Below are 21,511 nucleotides of genomic sequence, written 5' to 3'. Positions count from 1 at the left end.
ATGCAATTAGAACTAAATTGGCTGATGCCCTCAGAAAACTAAAATACACCATCTATGAAGAAGTCCACGGAACTGCCGACAATGACAGTAACAGACGCATTGACATAATCGTCATTAGCGAATCTCTGTCTCAGGGTATGATCATCGACTCCACCATCAGATTTGAAACATATAAAGGATAGCCTGAAGACGTACACGAGGAGAAATGAGCAATCTACATTCCAATCATCCCGTATTATAAAGATAAATACCAACTTCACAATATCAGTGTCATGGGATTGATGTTTGGAGCAAGAGGAGCAATACCTAACTTCTCTTCTCAATTCTGTAAGACCCTAGGACTACAAAAATCTTTTCTAAATGAACTTGCCTTCCTCATAATTAGAGAGTCAGTCAACTCTTACGGAACCACCTATATGGACTCTAATTCAGTGTACTGGAAAAACTGACGCACCATTATCATTTTTCTTTTTCTTATTAGCTTTCATTGCTTCTTTACTTGTTTGTAACTTTTCTTATTCTGTGAACTGTCATTGTTTGTTTGTTTACTTGTTTGTCATTTTTTTACTCTGTTATCTTTCATCATCTATTTGTTTTTTGTTTACACAAAACAAAAAACAAATAGATGTTTATACAAAACAAAAAACAAATAGATGATGAAAGATAACAGAGTAAAAAAGACATGATGAAAGATAACAGAGTAAAAAAAATGACAAACAAGTAAACAAACAAACAAACAAATAGATGATGAAAGATAACAGAGTAAAAAAATAACAAACAAACAAACAATGACAGTTCACAGAATAAGAAAAGTTACAAACAAGTAAAGAAGCAATGAAAGCTAATAAGAAAAAGAAAAATGATAAAGGTGCGTCTAATGGCAGCCTCTAACTTGAGGAAGCTCTGGAAAATAAATAAAATATCTTAGATTAGGGAGAATCTCCATGAAAAAAAATTGTCTGTAGTTTTGAAAGTGCATAACCTAAGCAACTTAATATTCTGCTATGCACTGAAGTACTGAAACAAGTTTTATGTCATTAAAACCAGGTTGACATGGTATAAGTGTAACTAGAACACAATTGAATCAGGTGCACTTACACAACAGCAAGATGGTGCATTTGGTTTTGGAATTTGTGGAAGTCGACGTGGATATGCTTATATGTTGTTGTTGTCTAGTGCCTTGCATTTGGCAATGAAGCCATTAGCAGTCGTGCTTTCCAATACTTTTGAACTGTAGTTTCTTCTGATCTTAATGCTTCACAGGTCTTCAAGTGGTCTTCATTCATTTCTGCTAGATCGTTACACAGGACACATATGGGTGAAGCTGAGATACCTATTCTGTAGAGATGACTTGCTAGACAGTCATGATTTGTCAATAGTCTGAAGGCTGCAACTGCTGTTTTCCTTGGTCTCTGGGGGATTATATCTGGGTTGGAAAGTAGTGTAATCCATTTTTTGTCTTTAGCATTTGATTCTATTTCTTGTAGGTATGAATGAGAAAATTTTGTAGTGGTCAAGTGTTTTATTGAGGAATATGAGAAATTAAATTTAGACTTTTGTTTTATTGTTGTGCCTTTCTTGGCAAGTGTGTCTGCGGTTTCATTCCCCATGACTCCACAGTGTGCTAGAATCCATTGGAGACGGACAATCTTATTAACTTTTTGGAGTTGTGTTAACATTTTGTAGCATTCTCTTATTTTTGTTGACTTCTTTGTAGCATTTGAACATATTCCCTGAATTGCAGCTTTAGAATCTGAAAGAATTACTGTCTTGTTATATTTATTTAAGGGAAGATTTAATAATTGTCGGAGAGCAATGTGTATAGCCTCTATTTCACCATCATAATTTGTTGTGTCTCTGCCAACAGAATGATAAAAGGAAAAATGTGTACATGTAACTCCAGCTCCAGTAAGGTTTTCTGTGGTTGATCCATTAGTATATATGTGTAGCCATTCTTCTGTAGGGTATCTAGTATTGATTGTTTCCAGTGCTAGAAGTTTTTGTATTTCTTTTGGTGTGTCTGATTTACTTATTTCCTCTGTTAATTCCAAACTGAAGGTAGGTTGCAATAATCCCAATGGATTTTCTCTTATAAGTAAATTTTCTCTTGTGTTAGGAATGCTCAACTTGGATTTAATCTGTGTTACCTTTTCTAGGAAACTACTATGAGTTTTAAGGATTGAAGAAGGGAGGTTCTTTTCTGTCCATTTAGAGTTTGGCAGTCGTAACATTTTCCCATGTTGGAGCAGTGCTTGTTCTTCTATTTTTGTTGTTATTGATGGGGTCCATGTTAAGGTAAGCATGGCATCCACAGGTGTGAATTTAACTGCTCCAGTGATTAGGCGAAGAGCCTGATTTTGTATTTGTTCAAGTTTATTGATGTTAGCATTTGCTGCTGTTATTAAAGCTTCAGAACAGTACAAGAGGTTTGGTTTAATATACATTTTGTATGTTGTATTAAGGACTCTCCTTGAGCAGCCCCATTTAGCACCAGCTAACCTTTTCAGGATTTGCAGTTTCTTTTCAACCTTTTCTGAGATGTTTGTTATATGTTTTTTCCAACTAAGTTTTCTGTCGAAAGTGATGCCCAAGTATTTGGCATCATCAACTGCTTTGAGTGGTTTATCATAATTTATGTTAATATTCACTGGTTTATATTTTAGTGTAAATAATTCATAAGTTGTTTTTTCTACATTAATAGTCATGAGGTTTTTGGAGCTCCATTCATGTACTTTGTTTACGGCTGTTTCTATTCTGTCTTTAATTAATTTAGGTTTTTTTGGAGAGCCTGGAGTCCAAATGACTACGTCATCAGCAAATAAAGCAATTTTGGTTTCTGAAGTTTGTATTATTGATGGAAGATCGTTTATATAAATATTAAAGAGCATTGTGCTCAGAACAGCACCTTGTGGAAGTCCTCGGTGTGTTTGTTTATATTTGGAAATGTACGTATTATATTTTGTAGCGCAAAATCTTTGTGAAATAAACTGGGTTATCCATTTCAGCATGTTACTTTTCACACCTATTGATTGCAACTTCTCAATTAATTTATTTATGCTGACTGAAAATCAATGAATATTGCTAAGGTGTCCTCTTGTCTATTGAAAGCTTCCTTGATGTCTTGGCTTAGTAGAAGTACATTTTTCACTTGTACTATGATTCTGTCTGAAGCCGGTCTGTGAACTATTAAATAGGTTGTAGTATTCTAGGAACCAGTTAAGTCTAGATGCTACCATTCTTTCCATCACTTTTGCAATAACGCTGGTTAAAGATATTGGTCTGAAGCTATTAATATTGTTTGAAGGTTTATTTTTCTTTAAAATCGGGATGATAATGGCTTTTTTCTAGTCGGATGGTACAGTCATTTTCCAACATGTGTTATACAGTTTAAGTAGGATTTCTTTTCCTTTCCTGCCAAGGTGTTTAATAAACTCTGGGTGGATTTTGTCAGGTCCTGGAGATTTTTTGTTCTGTAATTGTTCTATTGCTAGATCCAGTTCTGTGTCGTTAAAATCTTGATTGAAAATATCATTTTGTATATCTTTTGGTTTGTTAGTTTCTCTGATAGTTTTTTGGATAGTTTTATCTTCTTTCTTGTATGCTTGGGGTATTCTTTGAGACTGAGCATAAAATTTGTTAAGGGATTCTGCTATTTCCCTATCTGTAGTTAAGCTTTTGTTATTATATTGTAATGGTTCTGTTGTATTTTTTTATAATTTTGTTTTATTAAGAAATTTGTAGATTTTATTTCCATCTTTCCTATAGTCCATATGTTCTACAAAATTTGTGAAACTGGTCTTCTTTGCTGTAATTAATTCTTTCTTAAAAGCAGCTGCTTTTCTTCTCCAGTTTTGTACATCTTCTGGACACTTGGTTCTTTCGGCTTTGACTCTTGCTATATTTCTTTCGTGTTTTAACTTAGATAGAGATGGAGACCAAAAGTAGCTATATTTCTTTAACTTTCCTTTGGGAATATGTTTTTTGGCTGCTGTCAATAATATTTCACAAATTTTTTTATTCATTTCATCTGTTGACTTGAACTCTGATTCTAGCAGTATATTACACCTCCCTTCTAGCAGTATATTACACCTCCCTTCTATCTCATTTTGGAAATTAGACCAATCTGCTTTTTTAAAATTCCAAGATGCTTATATAGGTGAGATTGAAATCCATAAAAAAAAGTCTAGAAAAGAGAAGAAAGAAACTTTGAACCTGGAAGTGTATTGTTCGGTGTGAGACCTTCACAGCTTCTTTCAATTTCCTTTATGAAGTAGTGACTGAGGATAGACAAACATTCAAGAACCATCTACAATTGACAACCGTGCAATATGATGAATGAAATTAAAAAATTTGTTACAAACATGATAGCTGCATTACCAGAAAGAATGGAATTAGAAATTACGCTTCGTTATTTGGCAAGTGTTTGTTGCTGGTGATGTCCATTTCGTACCATATTACATTAGGAACACAAATGTTTTCAGTTGCCAAGCCTGTTATATTCACTGCCTTCATTTTTTCTGCCTCATGTTCATAAGTCCTTTGCCTGGAGTTTCTCTCTCACTCCCTCTCACCGAAATAGGCATGTTCATGTTCTTTACTATCCTTTCTACTGCTGAGTTCCACCATGCACTCTTGTTCTTATAGCCCACTAACCTCATATTCCACAACACTTCCTCTGCCTCACATAGCTCCAATGAATCTTACATTTTCCTTATCCATTCACTTTTTAATTGTTTTCTGTTTCCTCTTAAGGGTTTCATCTTCAGCGTTGTGTTTGCTATTTTTAATCACACAAAAGTTACATTTGGAACAAAGTAAATTGGCCGTTACCCTACTCAACTTGGGTGTAACCTTCCTATCAAGTTGACTTGGATGAAACTGTTGATATGATACAGATAGCAACTAATGTCTGTCCAAATGAACTTGATCCAAGTACACTTGTACCATGTTAACCCGGCTTAAAACATTATTACTTAACCCTGCAGAAGAGAATTATAAGCTGTTATTTATTAAAATAAAACTGTCTATATCAGAATCTTTAATTTCGTTTGGCTTATTTATTTCCATTAATATGGACAAAAAATGACGCAACTCAGTTTCTTATCTGTTACACAACTATTAAAATTTATATTATACACATAAAATGACAAAATCAGCAAGTTAATATATTATGTTACAAAAAGAAATACTTCACAGCACATTATTTTTACAAGAGCAAAAGCAACATTCTAAGACTATGGTCAAAGCTAGGCAACAAAAATTGAGGTCAATGGAGGCGCAAGGGGTAAGCAGATCTCAGGTAACAGAAAATGAATAGACACTTTCACTTTCAAAGTAATGGGTGAATGCTGTGAGAGGGAGAGAGAGACATTAGTAATGTATGATTTCACAACTTTCCTCATTGCTCAGTACAGCTAGTTCTTGCAGAATGGTCAAAGACAAACTTATAATGTTAGTACAAGAAGTGACTTTGTCACAATTGTGGTAAAACCAAAATGTCTCCAAATACGTATTCTTTTATACATTATATTTGGATATATATATATATATATATATATATATATATATATCCAAATATAATGTATTCAACACTTTTAATGCTACTATCACAATTAAAAATTAAGATAGCATGATTATGATCATTTCAGATGGCAATGCGTAACTTATGCATCCGTTTGTTTGTTTCAAAGTAACATTCAATTCTGCCAAAAGGCACCACAGCAAGGTAAACAAAAATAGTATTTTATATTGGGTTTAAATATTCTACTTAACATGTATTAACTTCTTATACTTACATATATATTGGATGTTTCACAATTATAGGTACAAAATGCAGAAGTGACTAGAGGACAATGAAACAAGAAAATAAGTTCTAATAAAAATAGGTCCAGAAACAAAAACTGTTTCTGGTGGCCACCAACTCAATATACCTCGTACATTTGCAACCTTATTTCTTATCTGGCAGACCTAATGGTCAAGCACACCTCCATTTTGTGCAACATGAGCTACATGACCTTTTGAATGATGTGTCTCTTTGGGAAAGCCAGATGCTGTGGTACATGCACAATGGAGCACCAGATCACTTTTATTTTAATATTCGAGAGTTCTTATGCGTAAGCTTCCACAGAAGGTGTACCGGTCATGGTTTACAAACATTATGGTCTCCCAGCTCCCCCAACTTCAATCCTATTGATTTTTTTTATTATTTGGGGATATTTGAAATGTTTTGTGTATTATGAACCCTGCTGATAATGTTAACGAACTCCAGGAATACACTGTCAATAACTGCCAACTCATTAAACACATGCCAGGGGTACTTGAACGTGTAGGACTGTCAATAAAATGTGATTATATTGAGCACATATACACTCTTCCTCCAAATGGCAACCCTATATTATGGTATATAATTTTTAAAAAGTATTCAATTGTTTACATATCTCATTCATTTGTTTTCTTTCGTCACCTATCTGCAATTAGTAATTATTTTTAAGTGATCCAAAAAATTAAATGCAACAAGCAAGTCAAAGTCAAATTATGTAAAGAAACAACTAACATTAATATAACAACTACATATAATAATATTTTATAATTATTCCGTAATTAATGTAACAGTGTTACTGTAAGTGCAGGGTTTTTCATATGGATAATGTAGCGCATACCCAGATTTTTTAATGAAGAAAAGACGATATTATATTGTGACTATAGAAATCTTCTTATACATAATAATGTGTCTTCCATAAAACTATTTTCAAATAGGGTTCCTGATAAAATAGTTAATACCGAAAATTTTTCTCAATATCAACATGCTTTAACAATGTGTATATGGTTCCAACATCACCAGTATTTAAGCGCTGTTGCAGGTTGCTAGCAAAAAGCAATGCAATAATAGTTCAAACATACCATGGCCTGAAGCTATGCATGCATAATATAGGTCCCAATATGACCATTTAGCCTTTGCATATTAATTCCTATCTCTACCTACTAGTGATGGGGACCCAAATAACCCAGTTCAAGGTTGAGGCAGCCAATCCCTTTGGAGAACTGGGATGGGGAGCTAATGAGGAGGGGCAAATGGCACCTTCCCTCAGAGAATTAAATAGGTGGTCCATGCCCAGAACAACAGGGGCAAAGACCTCAACGAAAAGAAGTGGCGGAAGAGACGACCCTTCTTATGGGAATAATACATTGTAGAACAAGTTTGGAGGTCCACCAAACTACTCAACATAGGGTAACCCTACTTGAGGAAGATTTTTTTACTCATAATTCACACAAGTTTTGCAGGACTGATAATATGATGACAACTAAAGCACTGAAAAAGGTTAAAGGTAAAGGAATAGCAGAACAACTTAAAATATGTATATGGAATGTGAGGGAACTAGCTACAAAAAATTCAATTAGAGACTGAACTTATGGGAATGAAGGCTGATGTAGCATTTATAACCGAAACATAGAAGAAACTGAAAGGCATCAAAAATGTGCAACATTTTATTTCATTCTACAATGGAGTACCTCAAGAAAAACGATCTTCATCTGGCATAGCTATTTTAGTAAATGCAAAGTTTAAAATTAGAATACATAGTTATGGCTTCATCAGTGACAGTATAATTCAAGTAAAAACGAAAACAGATTGAGGATATCTAATAGTTTGTGTCTATGCCCCAGAGGATGGGTAGAAAGAAGAAACCAAAATATTTTATGATACATTACAGAAACAAATAATAAAAACAAAAATGATTACATAATATTGGGAGATTATAATGCTCGTGTAGGCAATCAATCTATTACAAATGTCCTTGGCAATGATGGAGAAATAGTCATGAATGAAAATGGAAAAAAGTTGATAAATTTTGCTATATTCAACAAGTTAAGGATCACAAATTCTTCTTTCACCATAAAGATATCCATAAGTTCACTTATGAAGACAGAGGATATAGTTCAATTATAGAGTACATTATTTTATTTATTTCAAACAAACAGTGAGAAGAGTACATAAATAGTTCATCTCAGCAAGAAAGATGGAATATATATAACATGAAAGGAAGAGTAACTTCGGTACCAGATTGGCCAAGGAGAGAAGCAATTGCCAAATTCCGATCAGCAACTGGACATGATTGCTTGGGTAAACATCTATGCCGCATTGGTTTACTTCAGAATCCTAACTGCCCACTCTGCAACCAGAACATCGTAATGGACTCAGACCATCTAATGGATTGTCCCAATCTGTCCTCCACTACACTGGTAGAGAAGTATTGGGAAGCAAGAGAGAAGATGATGGCCCTCCAAATATAGAGTACATTATTGTTAATAGTAAATTTGCCCCATTGGTCAGAGACAAAAGCATATCGTAGCTTTGATCATTTTGCAGTAGTATCCAAGATTAACTTACCCACAAGATAGATAAAAAGGAAAACATATCAGAATGTATATTGAAAGCAGTAAATACTATAAAACTAACCTCCTTCGAGAAGACAGATTTATACTATGAATGCCTAGATTAATGCAGTGATGACTGAATGACAAAACAAACTCAAAACACAGTTCAAATTAGATTCACAGATTTTAAACTCTAATATTTGCAGATGATCAAGTGATATTTGCCAATTCAGAGGATGAGTCATAAATAGCTGCTCAGCAGTTATGCAAGGTTATTGCAGAACATAATTTAAAAGTGTCAGTTAAGAAGACAAAGTTATGGCAGTTTTAGGAAAGTATCCCATACGACCAAAGATAATAATTAACACAATTGAATCAGTCGGAGCTAAAAGGAACTAAGTCACTTTTCACAACTTTTCAGGAGAAGCAAAAACCATTCCACTAATAACACAAAGTATATATTTTTATGTTATAGAAGACAAAAGAATATTTAAAAGTCTTAGTTCCTTCTTCCACCATTCGATGCACATGTCATCCATTGTTCAAATTGTTGCATAACTCAAAACTGCATATTTTGACTTAGTTCCTTTTAGCTCCGACCGATTCAATTAGAGAACAAGTCTGCCATTTTAATTATGTGGAATGTAGTATAACATAAATAAATTCAACGAATTTCAATATATGTGTGGTACAATAAAACAATCTCTGACAAGAAAGACTAGAAAGGACATACAATACATACTATAAAGCTATGGGAGTACCTATGCTGATGTATGGATTTGAAAACTGGGCAGTGAATAGTAGAGATAAAAGGAAAATTGAGACAGCCGAAATGAGATTTCTTAACGTCAGTTGCAAGGTATACTCATCGAGATCCTCACCATTACAAATGAATTGAGAATATTTGATTTAAAGGGGGAAATAAAAAATAAAACGAAAAATTGGTGGAGTCATATTTTAAGAATGAATCCTAGACATCTGAAGAAACAAGCTCTTGCTTACAAACCCACTGGATGACATGACATTGACGCCCAAAAAGGAGATGTAAAGATTACAAACTTGTGTGACCGGGACATATCTTTAGTCCACCGTCCTGTTCATGATTATGGATGACAAAGTCTAAAACAACGGCAGGGGATTCTATCCCTATAATTGCGTGGAACGTTTTAAATGGTTGGTGGTTGTATGATATCAAATAATCGTATGTCACCACTTGATAGAAATCATCTTAGCATAATCATAAAACAAAAAAATGTTAATGAATGTCGTAACCAGTGCAAGAAAATAAATACAGCATTCAATAATGGTATGTTCTGAGTTGCAGCAGCATGCTGCCACTAAGAAGTATGGATGTGTTGCAGGTTGCATCAGTGTACTCCCACTAAGGAGCAAAATGTGCATTGAGAATTATATAAATGCTAACAAACATTTTTCCCTACTTAAAACGTTTCATGTTAAAACTAAGATATCAAAACAAGTAGCAGGCTCTTCTTTACATTTGAAGATGACAGTGGGACCTAGTCAAATCACATATGAATGAAAATATTACCATTACAGTACTTTTATCATGCAGTAACCACCTCATCTTTGGAATGTGGCTGCTGAAATATACAACCAGCATCGTGCTTTTTACCCATCATTTGTAAGAAGAAGAAATTCACAGTGAAACATAGTGGAACATGTGTTGTCAGCAAACGGCTGGATACACTACGAAGATAGATAATGTAGTAACCATGTATATTAACATTGAGGAGAAACAGTGATCATATCTGTATTGTTAAACTGAATTTAGTAGATACAACATGCAAATAAAAAAATATATGCTGATAAGCATTTTTTTTTTATACTTCGCTTTAATTTTTTAGGGCATAATTATGGTTTCTGGAGGTATTATGAAATTAAATATACGACTTGATAATAGTAAATTGCAAAATAATTGCAATTTATTACTACTTGATTTCATTTTATAAATAAAATTTATATAAACGTGAAGTTAAGAATCAACCTCATTTTTCAGTCTTGTTGTTACTCAACTGTCTGACGACAAGTTTGAACCTCACAAGGGATATCATCAAGGCACCACTTATAAGGCAACTAGGCCAGGAAATAATGGGGTAGGGTGGCCAGTTCCTTTCCCCCTCCATTGCATACATCACTGACTAGTTACATATATTACAGTAGTCAGACTTCAGATGCATACAAACAATTGTTCTTCTTCTGACACATATTGTCAAGTAAGATGTACCGCCTGATAATAGATGTACTTATCTAGAATCTCAATCAGAGGAAGTTTGCAGCCTTAAAGTAATTAAAAGTGATACATTCATAATGTCACATGTTGAAAAAGTGAAACCTTGTAAGTTAATTATCCTCTCAACAGTCTGCAAAGCTAAGTACAGTCGGCTATGGATATAGTGAACTCGGTTATAGTGAACATTTGGCTATAGTGAACCTAAATCGTTGGTCCCAACCTGCATACATTAAAAAGTACATTAATATTTCCGTTTATAGTGAACCCTCACTTCGGTTATAGTGAACCTAAAACTAGAATGTCCCTAAGAAATGTAATTTCAAAATGGCCAAAATGGTAATTTAGGAAACCCTTTCTCCTATAAACTTCCAAGAATATGTTCAGAACAACATCTTAAACCTTCTACTCCTTAAGTGCATTGAAACACAAAGGATTTGTTCAGCTTCCTGGACAGCTTGAAACATGTTAAAGAGAACAGTGTACAGTGAGGGATAAAGGAAGGATTGTAGTTCTGACTCCTTTAAAAGAGGTAATTAGAAGAATAGGAAGAAAAAGGGTTTTCTTTTGTAAAAGGGAGTAGAATGATGATAGATGGGTAAATACAAGAAGGATTAAGAGTATAATGATTCTCAACTCTTCCTCCCACATCTTTGTAAAACTGAACCCAGGGAAGATGTGCGAAATAGGTCAGTGCCTATTACCTACATGGCTAGATTAGATTAAAGTTTCGAACTGTGAACATCAGGATGTCGAACCGTAAAGTGTTTAAGTTGGAAGGTAAAGTGAACATTAGTACTGATATTGAACACGGTCTGTCCCAAACGGGCATTAACACTGGATGTACAGCAACATCAGTAATATAAAAACAGACACTTCGGTTTTAGAGAACCAAAGCTATAGTGAATGAAATATGCTGGTCCACAAAGGCTAACTATAACTGGAGTTGACTGTACTTGTCTTCTTACACTTTTGTAAAATAGGCCTATATACGTATTTTGTTCACACAAGATACACATTTTTAGTACACAAACATACAGATAATAAAAATACTTGTTAGGAATGAAAAATTAAACAGAACAACAGAAGAAAACAAACAAGCATGTGTTGAACAAAAATAATTGCTTCATAAAAATTTTAAGTTTGTACCTTCTCCTTAATATCATCTTGTAATTGTTGTATGGTGACTAGAGCTGCATTTCCAGTTGTACTTTGTGATTCTGAATCATTTTTACTGATATCTGTATATGTCTCTACGTCCACCACCTGGATACTACAATGGTCTCGTTCTTTTGTCTGTCTTGCGATTTCCTCCTGCAATGCTTTAATATTCTTGTCATGTTCGTCTTTCAGTTTCTGAATCTGATCTTCATACAACTTTTGGGATTCTTCTTGAACTGACTGAAGAGATGCTTCATGTTGAATTTTCAAGGCCTGAAGATCTTGCTGATGTTGTTTCACGAAATTTGACATCATTTCCTTTTGATTTGCCATAAATTTGTCCTGAAAATTGTAGCATAATTATCATAACTTCAACGAAAATAACTATAACAAAATATAATATAATATAATATAATATAATACAATATAATATAATATAATATAATATAATATAATATAATATAATATAATATAATATAATATAATATAATATAATATAATATAATATAATATAATATAATATAATATAATATAATATAATATAATATAATATAATATAATATAATATAATATAATGAATTTATGAATATAACTGTTAAAAAGCAATTATAAGTAACTTTGGCAAACCAGCATGATATTACTCATTTCATTACATCATGTGATCAGCATTTAGCATTAATTTTCATTAATCTTATATTTAACTTAAGAAAGTGCAAATATGCTAAGATCTTAACACACAATTCACCAAATTTATGCAACTCCCATTACATATCCAACTATTCTTAATTTTATCCAGCAAATATGATTTTCCTTCTCCAAAAAATACATGTTGTTGTTTAGTAAACTGTCCAAGATAGGTCTGAATCTCACAAGTGATACCAACAAGGCACCAATTATGAAGCAACTAGGCCAGAGATAATGGGGTAGGATGGTCAGTTCCTTTCCCCCTCCATTGCATACATCGTCAATTAGCTACATAAAAAAATACACATTACGTTCAAAAATTGTATTACAGAGATACTCCCTTGAAAAAGATTTAAATTATATAGCTATTATGCAAATGATTAAAAGTTCAGTTTTAAAATATCTTGCATTGTTACACTGAACATCTGTAACATTTTATTCAGTTCTGGTGGTGACAGTAGCAGCAGTGTTAGTAGCAATGGTCGCAGTAGCCATTATAAATAATAGAATATCGGTAGCATCATTACTATCTAGGCTGTTCTATAACGAACAATGAATTCAATAATGAATTTGTTACTTACAAAGTTCTAAATTTAAAATCAAAATTCTGTGTTATATTGTTAATATAAAGTCTTGTCTATAGTTCAGTTTATTTCTGGTTTTAACTTGTGGCAGGTGATCTAGATGAGACATGTTTAGTTTCACCTAAGGCATGACGAACAAACAATATGCTGCTCTGAAATTTTGCATGTCTCTTAAAAAATCGTATGCTAAGGTATATCCCTATAGTACTGTTTGTAGGAGGTACAAAAGTTCAAAGATGGAAGGCAATCATCAGCAAAAGACTATTCGTTTGAAGAAGATAAGAGGAAGACAGATGGCGAAGAAACTGAACATGGAAAAACTGAAGAATGAAGAGGACAGAAGAAAATTTGAAGTGAATTTTCAAGAGAAAGCCACTGCATTAGAATCCACAATTAAGAATAGTAATGAGTGCTGGACTCATTTAAAAAGTTGTATACAGACAACAGCAGAAGAAACAATAGTATACACAGAAGGTGTGAGAATTAAGAAACCTCTTGGGTCATAGGGAAAATGTTGAAGATGGAGGAGAGGAGAAAATGGAAAAACATCAACACAGAAGAAGGTAGAAGTAACTACAGGAAGCTAAACAACGAACTAAGAAGAGAAACTGATAAAGCAAAAAAAGACTGGATGAAGGACAAATGTGAAGAAATAGAGGATTTAGAGAGAAAATGAAGATATGATTTAATGTACCTCGAAGTAAAATGTTTTAACTTCACAAATAAGAACAGGAAATCCATGTGGTTGATAGAGGATGACAATGGAAATTAAATAACAGACAAACAAGGAATACTAAACAGATGGACGAAATATATGTAGAAGAGTTATATGAGACATGGAATCATCCAGATGATTTAGCTATAGAAGACGAAGAAGCAGTATCAAAAGATGAAAAAAGATTTTCAATATTAAGCGAAGAAGTTGAACTAGCGCTTAAAGACATGAAGAATGGGAAAGCAACAGGAGTTGATGGAATCCCCATTGAATTAGTGAAATGCTTAGGTGAAGACAAGAAGCAAATTCTATCATTACGCAACGAAATATATGAGAAAAGCAAATGGCCTGGAGATTTTATGGAGACAGTGTTGATTCCAATGCTGAAGAAAAATAATGCCAAGAAATGTATTGACTTCAGGACTATCAGTCTAATATCACACTCGCAGAAGATTCTCTTGTGAATATTGAACTGACGTTTATATTCCAAGATGGAAGAACAGTTGGAAGAAGAGCAGTTTGGCTTCAGGAAGGGACAAGGTACGAGAGATGCAATTGGACTGCTATGGACAATTGGCGAAAGGTATCTAGAGATGAATAAAGAAGTGTATGTAGTATTGTGGACCAAGAAGAGGATTTTGACAGAGTGGATTCGAATAAACTGATGGGGATCCTAAAGAAAAATGGTGTGAATTGGAAAGAGAGAAGACTGTACAGTAATATTTATATGAAACGTATGAAAGTCAGGATAGGAGAAGAAATGTCAGAAAGAAGTGAAATTCGGAGAGGAGTATGTCAAGGATGTCCTTTATCACCTACCCTGTTCAACATGTACTTGGAGGATTCAGTAAATAACTGTTTTCAGAATATGGAAGAAGTGATAGTAGGAGGAAGAATAAAGTGCATAAGATTTGCTGATGATATGGCATTGTTAGCAGAAGAGGAAATGATACTAAAGGATATGCTACTGGAATTGGTTGGGTCACTGGCTGAGAAGAAACTGCCTACTGAAGGATGCACTGGAATAAATGGTCAACGGGATAGAAGAAGATACCAGATCATAAACGACATTAAGATATATTGGGTCATACGAGGAAACAAAATGGAAGGCAGAAAATAGGAAAGATTGGAGAAAGCTGGGTTTGCAGTGAAAGACCTGCCCTTGGGCAGAACACTAAATGAATGAATGTATAGGACTCTAACCACAGCTCTTAAAGACATAAACATTAACACTGCTGCTGCAATTGTTAGGAAAACTAATGAATAACACCAAGAAAGCTGTCAGAGATCATGAACATTTCATTAGGTGCTGCCCATACATATGTAAAAGAACAACTGACATTTGTTAGTGTGTGGTGGATTCCAAGACAGCTTACTTCTAAACAACAGGAGGTTCGTGTACAAGTTCGTATGAAGTTCAAAAGGACGTCAAAGGAGTAAAATGAAGGGTTTCTTTCGAAGACCATAACCGAAGATAAGACTTGGCTGCATCATTTTGACCATGAGAGCAAGCAACAAAGCTCTGTGTGAAAAGTTTCATTATCACCACTGACACCAAAGAACACCAAAGGGGTGAACCTGCAGAAAAGGTCGTAGTCATTTCACTTTTTGACATTCAACATGTTGTAAGCAGCACACACACACTGTGATATGACAATATTACAAAAGTGTAGGCTTACTGAAGACCATGAGCGATCACATCAGGTGAAAATGACCATATTTCAATGCAACAGGGTGGATGTTGCAACACTATGATGCATGGCCCCTCAGAGCAAATGCAGTAACCGAGTATCTCATCAATCAATCAATCTTCTTAATGTATCCAGCTGTTTGCTGACAACATAAAGTCCACTATAGTCCACTGTAGCCTATTCAGTTGTTGTTTGTCACGAGAAATGAGGGGTATTTTGATCTGTGTTCATTATAGATGCCCGTCGCTAGTATCGCATCAAAATCAACATGAAATGTGTCAATCATCCTTCCTACAACCAGGACTTGGAACCTCCCCCTCTCCCCCCCCCCCCCAAGTTAAAGAAACACCTTCGTGGGATGCATTTTCAGTCTTCAGAATAATTGGTGAAGGCTGGAGAGCTGATTCTGAAGGACCTCTCAAAAAAATTATTTCCAGCAAGTCTTTCAAATCTGACAAATTCTGGGACAAGTGCATTGCAATCAATGGAGAGAGCGAGAGAGTACTTTGAGGAAGCACCATCCCATATTTATCAAGAAATAAATCAGTTGCAATCTTTCGAACAACAACTGGCCATGACTGTTTAGCTGCTCATTTACATAGGATAAATATATATATTCATCATCCCAGTGTAATCTTTGCATGGATTCAAACTCTGTATATATAAATTTATTTCCAAGAAATCGTCTGCCCAGCCATCCTGGGTTGCCAAAAAAAACAATAAACAATATTATTATCCATGCAACTGATTACAGTAAGTAGATGAGTCAAATTTACATGAACATAGAACATGAATTTTAGAAATAATATAAATTATACATACATTTATTACAATCACACACTAACGAAAAAAAAAGGGGGGGGGATTATAATATTTGGTATAAATTGTTTTACAGAATTGCCACAGACCTTTTAATGGTTGGTGCCACATTAATAGCAATTGTAATTTTTCCCGTCCTTTTCTTTGTTTCCCTTTTTTAAAATTTAATATCTATGTTTACATATGAATAATAATTTTTTTGAGGATATACTGAGTCCGTAAGGGCTACCCTCAATGGGGGGGCAGTTTAGTATTATTATATTATTTTAGAAATGATGTCATGGATTCCAAATTTTTTGAGAGTGTTAACAGTTAATTGTGGGATGGTACCCCTTGCTCCGATCATTAAACCATGCACTTTCCAGGTGCCTTCCATCTGGTATTTTTCTCGAAAATACAGAATAGTAGGCGCATAAATTTGTTGTTTCTCTTTGTTGATCTCAGATGGTTGGGTCTGGCTCATCTCAAATCTAACAGTTGGCTCCAGTATAAAGCCTTTACTATTAGTCTTGCCTAGAACCACGATGTCTGCTCTTCTAATTCCGCTGCCTTCAGATGAAACGCAGTTCACCTCTTTATGGACCTCAAACGATCTTTTTATAAAAACTATCCAATGAGGTGCACAACAATTAAGAAGATAGCAGCTCAATTTACAAAACTCTACTAGGATACTCGCAAGAAAATAGAGTCAATTCAAGTCCTGAGCATTGGCAAACAACAACAACTTTGATGAAGTTCATCAAAATTTGGAGAATAAATAATGGTATGTCACAGAAAATCATGTTTTATAATAAACAGACCTCATACTATTAATTTTGTCATTGTGTGTGTTGATGGGTGATAAGTTATACTTGTGACTGGTAGTAGTGTCAGAACAATGGCAGCAGGATCTGTGATGAAAATTAATTTTAAAATTACAATGATGAAGATGAGGTTGACAATGATACGACTACAACCATGAAAACAAAGACAAAAACAATGATCTTAACTTACTTGAATGCATTATGGGTGTCAATATAATAAGAAAACATTTGTGATCATAACCAAATCTGTCCTTAACAACCAAGAGTTGGTGCAAAATCAAGCACTTCGAATTTATACAGGTGGTGTTAAATATACACCTACACTAGCCAGAAAGTTATCCTTGCTAACAAGACTCCATTACAATTTGACAGAGCAAAACAGCCTAATTTTGTATAAAAATTAAGAAGACTATTCAATAACAGTTATTGAAGAAATTAAAAGGAACCACAATTAAAACTAAAAGCTTAGGAAGGATGCATTCAAAAGTATAAAATGGGAACATTAAATTAGTCTGGAATCAGAACTCTTCCCTCTCCCAAAGTGTCCACTAGACTACCTGGACAAAAAGTTTGTTTCAACTTTATTACTAATATCAAACATCCAAATACAAAGGCTTCTAACACTAGAGACAATACAAATAAGACATCATAAACAAGATTGGTTGCATATATATATATATAGTATACACAGATAGATCATTAATAGACAAACATGGGCCTAGAGGAGCTGGAGTGGCATGTCAACTCTTCTCAATCCACATCTCTTTAGCCACAAGTTCAACCTATTACAGTGGGGTGTTGGAGGCAGTGAATAAAGCACTAAAACAGGTTGTTATACCACTTTCACTCATTTAAAACAGTTGTTAAACTGTGACTGACTCTCTTTCGGCAAAACATGCTATCCACCTGCAAACAGCTACATTAACAAGAATACTTGAGATTTATCAACCATTAAAAATTCTGATGCAGTTCCACAAAGATATTGTCACTGTGGTCTGACAGGAAATGACTAAGAAGATACTCCAGCAAAGAAGGACACATAGATTAAGCAGATTTCATACAAAACGTTCCATTTCACTTTGCTAAACTTAAAAAAAAAATATATATATATATATATAAAATTACACACAGAGAACACACTGCAAAGTGAAGGAAAAGTGGCAACTTTTAATAGACAATAAAGATCTAATACGAGATTCTCCACAAAAGGAGACAGTAGCACACTTTACACAAGATTGTGTGCCCGCACATCTGCACTAACTGTCAATAATCACTTCTCCCCACTGTATCCTGTGCAACGACCTGGACCATCTTCGTATGTGCCAGCCATTAAGATCAATGACGGAAGCATGAATGTCCAACAGAGTATTACTTCTGGGATGATGAAAATTGACAACTATCCAATTGCATGAACAATAAATACTGCCACCACTACTGCTGCTGCCACCATCACCATTACCACAGTCACTGCTGTCACTGTTACAACTACCACTACCACCACAATGACCTTAAAAAGTTTCAATGTCGCTGCTGCCACTACCACCATCACAACTACCGCTAATTCTAATCCACAACCAATATATTCAACTACTAGAGAACATTTTTTACCCTCTGTTCACAGACATTTACGAGGCATAACATAATCTGAATGCTCTTTTCTTGTTCAATATGAACATTAATTCTGATCAGAACTAATTCTTCACATACAGGACTATCTAGTCTTACCATAAATATTGTTATAAACTTTTAAGTGAGGCTGCACAACCAGTTTTGAAGATTATTTTCCATGCTTGCAGTGAAGCATCAAGGGTGTCATTGTGAGTTCAGCTACAGAAGAGAAAGTGTGTTCTGTGAAGTTTTCATCATGGTGTGGGGTGATTATGAAAATCGTGTAGCAGTGATAGCATTTAATAGGGTTGGGAAATCAGCTTCTGATATGTTCATAGCCCTTAAAAAATTAAAATCAGCAGGATGTTTGTCTTTCAGATCATCAAGAGATACACTGAGCTAGGGACAATAGGTGACCACCCATGGCAAGGTTCCCTCACACCATGAGGTCCAAGAGACTGGTTCAACAGTGGCAGCTTGTATTCGGCAAAATTCTGTCAGGAAACACTCTGTGCTGGCTTGTGAACTGCAGGTTTCAAGAATACTGATGCCCAGAGTACTCAGAAGTGACCTAAAGGTGAAAGCTTACTGGCGAAATAAATGTCATTTCCTCATTCCGCAATTGAAACAGCAGAGGAAGCTTAAATCAAGACTGTTTCTTCAGTGTTATGCTCAAAATGGACACAAGAGGATTCTTTTTACTGACGAAAATATCTTCAATACTGAGGAGTCTTTCAACAGGCAAAAACTGACAGGGTTTATGCTTCAAGCTCTCGAGAAGCTCGTGAGAAAGCACCTAGACTCCTCAGAAGTTATTATCCTGCCTGCGGGAAGTGGCATATGATGGTATCACTAAGTTCCATTTCTGTAAAAGAAAAAGCATGTAAATTTCTGCCAAAGTCCAAAAGGAGCCTGTTGTGAAGCCTTTGAACAACACCTTGTTTCTCAATGGAGCTTCCAGCAGGATTTACCACCAACTCACAAGCGAATTTAATGCAAGAGTGTCTTAACGCAAATGCGCCAGACTTCATTGCTCCTAGTGATTGGTCTGCTAGCAGTCACGACCTCAACCCACTTGACTACAAATTGTGGGCAGTGCTTGAGGAAACTGTCAGCAAAAGAAGCACCTGAATATTGAGAGTCTGAAGGCAGTGGCAGATTTCCCTCAAGAGACCATATGTAATGCAGTTGATGGACGAGTGGCCACAGAGACTTTGGGAGTGTTTGAAGGCCAAAGATGTAAAATGATGGTGCTCAAAGTTCAAAATACTTGTAAGTAACCTATACCATAAAGATATTAAAATATCTTGACTTAGGGACTGTGTGAAGGCCAAAAGTGAAAAACGATTGGTGCTCAATATTCAGAATTCTTGTAAGTAACCTATATCATAGAGACATTAAAATATCTTTATAATTGTGCTCATAATTCACTAAAGTAACAGTATTTATGGTACGACTAGGTATAATGTTTATTTTTAATCAGGAGAGAAAGACAATTTCAACCAGAAGTTTTGTAAAAGACACAATGTTTGAAAATAAATATATTTCATTTAAATATATTCAAGTTTTCAATACCTCAGACAAACGAATGTATGACCAAATGTGTGCTTTCTGCACACAAGCTAGCATGCTTAATGATGGATACTGAAAAAAGTTAACAATATACAATTTACTATTCACAGTCTAATACCATAATAAATACGAACCTGTTCTTTCTCTGCACTATTTTTTAAAACATTAGCAAGTTCATCAAACTGTTCTGTCATGATCTTCCTTTCGGTTTCAATCTTAATTTCTAATTCTTTAGAATATTTTTCTTCCATTTCTGTAACCTTTTCTGCCAATTTTTTATTATATTCTTCTTCATACTGATATTTCACATCCGTCTGAATTTTATGCTCCAAATCAATCTAGATAAAATACAATCACAAATATAGTACTTGATTGCTGACGTAGAATTTATGAAACAATGTAATATAAAATATTAACTTGAGCACTGTACAATCTAGTCTATTGTCATCTGCTTCCAACAAGAAAGTTTGAACGTCATTCCTGGGCAATATTTCAGATTTTTTTTGCACGATATCCAACTTAATTCCTCTTTAACAATGCAATAAGTTTTCCATATTTACTAATATCAATGTTATCATTTACCATTAAACAAGATCTTAACAAAAAATATTGTGCCCATAACGTAGAAGACTTATATTCCTTCACTCTTTCCATGAAATACACCAACAAGACATTTTCCAAATACATCTGTACATTCTTCAATAAACACCATTCTTTAAAACGAGTGTATGCACCTTCATATAATCTTCTGGATTTTTTGGCAGTAAAACAGAAACTGTATCACGAGCAGCATACGTTATTTCTTTTGGCTCTTCAAAACTATCCATTTTGAACTGCACATACAAATCCTAACCACATAATCAATATAAACAGAAAACCATTTCCTTTGAATGAGTGCATATGCCCTCAATAACAATAACTCTCCAACAAACTTCAATAAAGCAAAATAAAATAAAATGCGATAATTTAGTTGCAGCCTTAGTAAAAATAGCTTATACATCACGGGATTGAAATATATTTTCCCCTCAGTACATTTGTAGCCGTCAGGCTCCAATTATGTACCTCAAGGAAAATCACGCGTTTCTCTATCTTAATGTATAATATACTATTCTATGCACACATGTTTTAAATACAGGATTTGATAATTTGGAATCATATTTCAGTGTGACTTTGTTCTAAATGTAGGGCTTGATAATTTGCAATTCTATTTTATTGTAATTTTGTTATTGTATATTATATTTATATGTCTTTAT

At 34.4% G+C, this 21,511-nt stretch overlaps 1 protein-coding gene across 13 annotated transcripts in view; it reads right to left on the bottom strand.

Moving 5' to 3' along the window:
• Window positions 1-21,511, bottom strand: part of LOC138698194 (A-kinase anchor protein 9-like) — a 630,353-nt gene that overhangs the window by 371,251 nt on the left and 237,591 nt on the right. For 10 of the 13 annotated variants that reach the window (XM_069823957.1, XM_069823962.1, XM_069823964.1 and 7 more), the window contains exons 23-24: window positions 20,393-20,596; window positions 11,771-12,124 (exon numbers count right to left, since the gene is read on the bottom strand). The exons of 2 other annotated variants lie outside the window; for them this stretch is intronic. In XM_069823957.1, coding sequence (XP_069680058.1) covers window positions 11,771-12,124; window positions 20,393-20,596 — 558 coding nt within the window. The remainder of the gene's footprint in view (window positions 1-11,770; window positions 12,125-20,392; window positions 20,597-21,511) is intronic. One more of the 13 variants, XM_069823965.1, reaches the window with a different exon arrangement.

The sequence above is a fragment of the Periplaneta americana genome, chromosome 4 (genome assembly GCF_040183065.1).
Source record: "Periplaneta americana isolate PAMFEO1 chromosome 4, P.americana_PAMFEO1_priV1, whole genome shotgun sequence".
NCBI classification, from domain to species: Eukaryota; Metazoa; Arthropoda; class Insecta; order Blattodea; family Blattidae; genus Periplaneta; species Periplaneta americana.
This window is presented reverse-complemented; position numbering and strand designations above follow the sequence as displayed.